Source organism: Poecilia formosa, unplaced genomic scaffold (genome assembly GCF_000485575.1).
Source record: "Poecilia formosa unplaced genomic scaffold, Poecilia_formosa-5.1.2 Scaffold719, whole genome shotgun sequence".
Lineage (NCBI taxonomy): Eukaryota > Metazoa > Chordata > Actinopteri > Cyprinodontiformes > Poeciliidae > Poecilia > Poecilia formosa.
Window position 1 is genome coordinate 45,731 of NW_006800658.1, and position 6,000 is coordinate 51,730.

General features: G+C 40.1%; 1 protein-coding gene across 1 annotated transcript in view; it reads right to left on the reverse strand.

The window, feature by feature from the left end:
• LOC103131115 (mastermind-like protein 2) overlaps positions 1–6,000 on the reverse strand; it is a 51,525-nt gene extending 45,525 nt beyond the window's left edge. The window contains exon 1 of the mRNA XM_007542689.2: positions 4,703–6,000. Within this exon, the coding sequence (XP_007542751.1) occupies positions 4,703–5,131 (429 nt within the window). The 5' untranslated portion in view covers positions 5,132–6,000. The remainder of the gene's footprint in view (positions 1–4,702) is intronic.

Consider the following 6,000-nt stretch of genomic DNA (forward strand, 5'->3'; position numbering starts at 1 on the left):
CTCGCTGACAGACGGTGTAAGATAATGCTGGATCCCCATCTGATGAAAACAAATGTCTGTAAGATGTAATACAGGGGCTGGCGTTTCGTAAGCTCTACTGAGTGACCTATTTCTGTGTTCGGCGCATCCACCGATACAGGTATGAGTGGAAAGAATGAGAAACCAGTGCTAGAACAAAAAAAGAAAGAAAAAAAAAACAGCAATCTAAAATATGACCTATCCCAAAGCGTTCAGTGAGTTCATGCAGGCATTAAGGGAAATCGTTTTTTTTCCCCTAAGCCAATAAGTAAGCTCTCATCTCTTCTTTCCAATATGTCTAAAATTATCTACAAGACATATCTTCTGTTAATCTGGCCTCATTGCTGTTAAGTGCTGCTTACTATGCACAATAAACTAGCCATAATCTATTGTTTCGTTTGCCCCTCACTTGGTCTTCTGTTCCGTTGCAAATTACAATGTGAACAGTCAATAACATCCACAGATGTGCCCTTTATTGATGCCTTTGTTCACAACTGAGAAGCGTGTACTATAATAACCTACATCATTAAAGCCCAACACAGCAAGCTCAAGATTAGCTCTGCTAATGGTGGGGAAGACTGTTTGTCCACCATCGTTAGCAGCCATGCTAACTTAGCGTCGCCACCGACGTTGTGTGTAGCGCAGTAAAGAGCAAGGGGGAGAGAGGGAGCAGCACGTACACAAGCATGACTGACATCGCTAAGACCCTCCCCTTCACTCTGATTGGTTGTTTCTGACAGAGAGCAGTTTATTTCTCCAGATGGCAGTTGGACTGCAGTGAGGAGCGAGAGGAGCTTTTTTTTTTTTTACACATTATCTGCCTCATATTTTAACAAATATGTAAACAAATCATTTTTATAAAAGTTACCTATTGTCACACTAAATATGCAAAAAGCTATTTTCAATTTACACAGAAGTAATTATAAAAACGACACAAACGTTAAACTACACAGTTTTCTTTCCTAAAGTAAACCCACAATGGAAATCGGTTTACATTTTGTCACTTTACCAGCACAGCTTCAACATCAGTCCCATTCCCTGATGAAACAAGTAAAAGCTCCACCCAGGATGCTTCTACCATGAACATGTAGTTATGTTTGAAACATCTTTAGCTTTTGCACATTGGTCACATGTGTAAATGTGCGAAGACGTCCTGATTACATCTTCTCCCATATCTTTTCTATGTTTTCTACATGGCTTTTGACAGTCTCCAAATGGGATTCCTTTTTGCTCATTTTTCCCCAACAATGGCTTCCTATTTGCCACTCCTCCATAAAGACCAGCGCCCATATTCTCAAAGACTCTCAGAATCCTCTCAGAGAGAGCTTAAGTATTCCTGCCAAAGAATCCCAATTTAACAGTGATTCAGTCAGGTGCCAGGAGCAACTTTGCGTGAAGACTTGACAGAAACTCAGTGAGGAGGTCTGGTTGGCCATGTTGCTAAGTTTGACTGATTGACACATGAAAGTAAGACATAAAAAAACAAATACCTAAAGCAGAAAATTGAAAGAAATGCACCATTCATACAGCCTAGACTGGATTCAGAAAAGTGTTATGATTATTGAACTATGCAAAATTAAAATAATTGCTACATGGCATCAACATGTTTGATCATGCCTTGTTTACATGCCTTGTTTACACAAACTCATCATAAATAATGAGTTTGTGAACAACCTTCATCTTCCCAAGGTCAAATTCTCATAATAGAACTGGAGAAATTCTAAGATTTTTCCTAAAAAAACATCACCAGAAGCTCAGGTTCTTTGAGAATACAGGAATAAATTTGTAGAAAATGACTAAGTTCCATCAGAAATTCTCTTGCCTGAGCAGTGGACATCTGCAGCTCCTCCTGAGTTACCACAGCCCGTTCAGTTTAGCTCTTTATGTTGTCCAACCTGTCAGTTTAGCTGGACTGTCATGTTTTGGTAAAGTTGCACTTGTGCCAGATTCAGTCCATTTTGAATTTAACTGTGGCCCATGTTATGTTCTTGGGATATTGTTTAAGAATCTAGTGCTGCTTACCTAATCTTACATGACATATATTTCCCAACAAGTCAATATATGTTTTCAAAATTAATTTAAAAAAATAATAATTTTCCTTCCAGTTTACAGTTATACCATACTGTGTATTGATCTAATATACAATCTCAATAAAACACTCAGTTGCAAAATGACGTAATGCATAAAAGAGCAACGGAGATGAATGCTTTTGCAAAGCGTTGTAGTTCTCACCCTCCGAATTTACTTATTTTTGATCCATTTAAGCATTAACTGGCTCCATCAGTGATGGATAGAGGCAGAGCACTTAATGTGAGATTTCTGCTACGACTGCTGTTCTGCTTCACCAAATCATCACAAGCTGAGAAAAAAAAAAAGAAAAAAAGAAAAAAAATTAACCTCAGGCTTTATATGAACATGTACGCCAGGACTTCATTTCCTCTGCACATCTTGCTGCACTCATCAGTTTTATATAGAACACACTAGTCCCAAGTCAACATCAGTAAAAATGAAACGGTGCATGATAATGATGTTCCCTGACCTCTTTTAGACCGTCAGTATAATCCATGATGCTGCCGTCTTACCTCCCGTCATGTCTCGCAGCTGAATTTAACTTAGCAACTCGAAAAGCGCACATGTAAAATCCAATCATAAATATAAAGTCTCAAGTCAATGCAGCTGTGGGATACGTAGGAGATAACATGTTTTGCTTCATTCCACAGATAAAAAATAATAAAGAAAACTACAGAACCTTCCTAAGTGCGTTTTTATGGGTTTTACTGGAAAAAAATGTTTCATTGCTTGTTTTTTCTCTCCGGCATCTCGAGCCAGTTCGGAAAGAGAACATCTGCAAACTCTCACCCCTTCGACTCTATATTGAAATGTTGCTTGGGAAATAATTCATAGTCTCATTGCTGAACTCCCAAATGCCCAATGAAAGAAAACAACACAATAAATCTCACATTTCACCGACTGCTCTCTCAACAGTTTCTGTACAGCATGGTTAGTCCAACCAAAGTCCGAGAACACAGAAATTTGGTCTAATTATTGTATATTCTTTAACTTTATCATTATGGAAAAATATACATCATGCAGTAGACATAATTCAGGCAATGGCCATTTGAATTGATCATTTGAAAACTGCTGCCTTATTGAGAAAGAGAAACTGAACTTCCTGCACCACAAAACTGGATAAATTCTGTATTAACTAGGTTACGTGCAACACACACCTGCATCCCACAGTTCGAATCAAAAGTGCACGAAAATGTCGACACTCGGGAGGAAACTCTAAACCTCTCCACGGCCCAATAACCCCAAAACTATTTCATACATTGTAGGTTATGCTGCATTATGTTTTGGTCTTATAGTAGGTTTTGGTCTTATGGGTGAAATGGAGCTAAAACTCCTTCAACTAAGAATGCCTAAACGTTTATATTGTCCTTTTAGATGCATATATTTTTTATTGGAATACATTTAAACAGACTTAAAAGCAGGTGAGTTACTGTATTGTCCCACAGGTGAAATTCGAGGAGTACTTCATAAACATTAAGCTTTTCTTGTGAGCTCTGATAGCCTAGTGGAGCCCTGAATCATAGCCAATGTCTTGAACCAGCTCCGTTTAGGGCTGCAACTAATGATTATTTTAGTACTCAATTATTTGATTGATTACTTTGATGATTAATCAATTAATCAGATTAAAAAAAGCATGGCACATTCTGCAGAGTTCTTATTTAACACTTTAGTTTTTTATACTATATTAGAAATACTTAAAAAGAAAGCAAATAAACATCTATAAACAAACAATTACTTTTTAGATAAAAAATAAACTAATTATTGTGTAAAATTAAATTCCTTTAGGGAATGTTTGATCACTTGCAATGTCAGTCCTTCCTCCTTCACTTAACATCACTATATGTAGGGTTGATCTGTTGACTATTTTTTGCATCAACCGATATAAAAATGTGATTAATAGGATACTTCTTTTACAGAATGTGAGCCAGGTGATGTTAAAATTGAGCAGTTCTGGATAGAACATATTCACAGAAAAACTTTTTTTATATCTTAAATGTAAAATGTATATACTTTTGTGCATTTTTTTTATTAATTATTGCTTTGAGTGTGTTGCTCTTTCAGCAAACAGTATTTTTGTGGGTCTGTATACTCTAGTTAACAATTAACCGATTACTAAATTAGTTGACGATTAGTTGATTCGTCACAATAACTCTGATTAATCGTTGCAGCCCTCAGTTAGCAGCCTCCCATCTGGTCACCCCAAACGAAACTACCAACTGAAGGTAAGTTGAGTGGGAATTTATAATATGGGAAATATGACTCATTACCCTGGGCGGCACAGTCTTGGGGGTAGCGGTGCATTTTTATTTTTATTTTTTCAAATTTATCGTTTTTTTCCCCCCCTCTTTTCAAGTTTTATGAACTAATTGACACTGCACAGAATTTCTTTTAAACAATTTCATATTTATGGAATATTTTTTAAAAATCACCATATTTTGGTGACTTTAAACCTCATTTTTATATTTTGGTGACTTTAAACCTCATTTTTAACTTAATGGAAGCCTTAAGATTGTTGGGGCCCAGAGGAAGGGGCTGGCTCAGGGCCCATTCAAACACTGGGTGAGTTAATCAGAACAATATTTATGATTCATGTCGACTGATGATCCCAACTTACCGCTATGCGGGTGGAAATCTTCTGCTCGCCCTCTGATCCCTTCTGCTCTCCATTGGCCCTGCTGTAGTCTGGAGGTTGTTGGTTCGATCCCCGGCTCCCTTTGCTCTTTCGGTTCCCGGGCCCCTGTTGGACGATGTTAAGCAGGTGCAGTGTGTTTTCGTGCTCCCGGTCGGAGCTCTCGGCCTGACCCCTCTGGTAGCGGTTCTCGCAGGTGGAGTGGTGCCTCCTGAACTGCTCAATGCGGGCGCGCAGACGCTCCACGATGGCGTTGTGCAGCTGGGGGTCCGCGGAGCCTCCTCTGGAGGTGGCCACCATCGGTCCGTTGCCGACCACCCCGCCGGGCATGGCTCCTAACCCGACGCCCAGCATGGGCACGAAGGTCCCTGCAGCAGCACCAGCAGCAGACTGAGCGGGAGTCGCCTCTCCCATGCCCGCTGGTCCCTCACAAGTTTAGAAAAGCTGAGGTCCTCTCAGCCAGAGCAAGAAAACAATGTGTAAGGGATTTAACTAGAATTCCATGTGGAAAAACTGAAATGCTGGCCTATTTATTTTGGATATTAGTTTAAATTGACAGTTCCCATATGAAAACACCAAACATTTAGGTAAGAAAATGTCCAAACTACTGTCCTCGTGTGCCTAAAAAAAAGAGGAAAAAGTCCCAAAGTTACAGCATCCTACTCTTTCGGGGTAAAATGTTTTCCGAACATGAGGAGTCGTGGGGGTCACAACTGGAATGAATCTTCTCTTCCTTAACGACGCGACCTCTGCTCAGAGACAAACAGGCTGCATTCAACGCGAATCCCTCCGATGATTCAAAACCATGGCACGCACAACTTCACTCCCACCGTCCGTGCTACATTTTCAGCCCGTGTGTGTGTGTGTGTGTGTGTGTTACACCCGTTGCATAGCCGAAAGAGTGCGACCGTCAGAGGAGCCGAGAATATGGGAGTGAGCGGTTGGTTCCCAGAGCGAGAGAAGCAAGCACATAAAGACACCGAATCCACAAAACTTCAAGACTCACGGCATTGTTGTTTGGAAATTAGTCCTTTCTCTCTTTGTTTGTCCATCTCCATCCAGAGAGGAATTTGATCGCAAAGCAAGAGGGGGAAGAAACACAGGAGGTCGAAACGCGTGGAGCCGCTAGAGTAACCGATTGAGATTCGTCTCTATAGTCCATTGACAATCATTTGTCCGTGTGGTAGACCGAGGCAATACCAGAGCTACTATACACAGACCCTCATTGTATGAACATTCCTCTTCTGACATGGTGCACTCTTACGGATGAAGCCGGGTGTGAA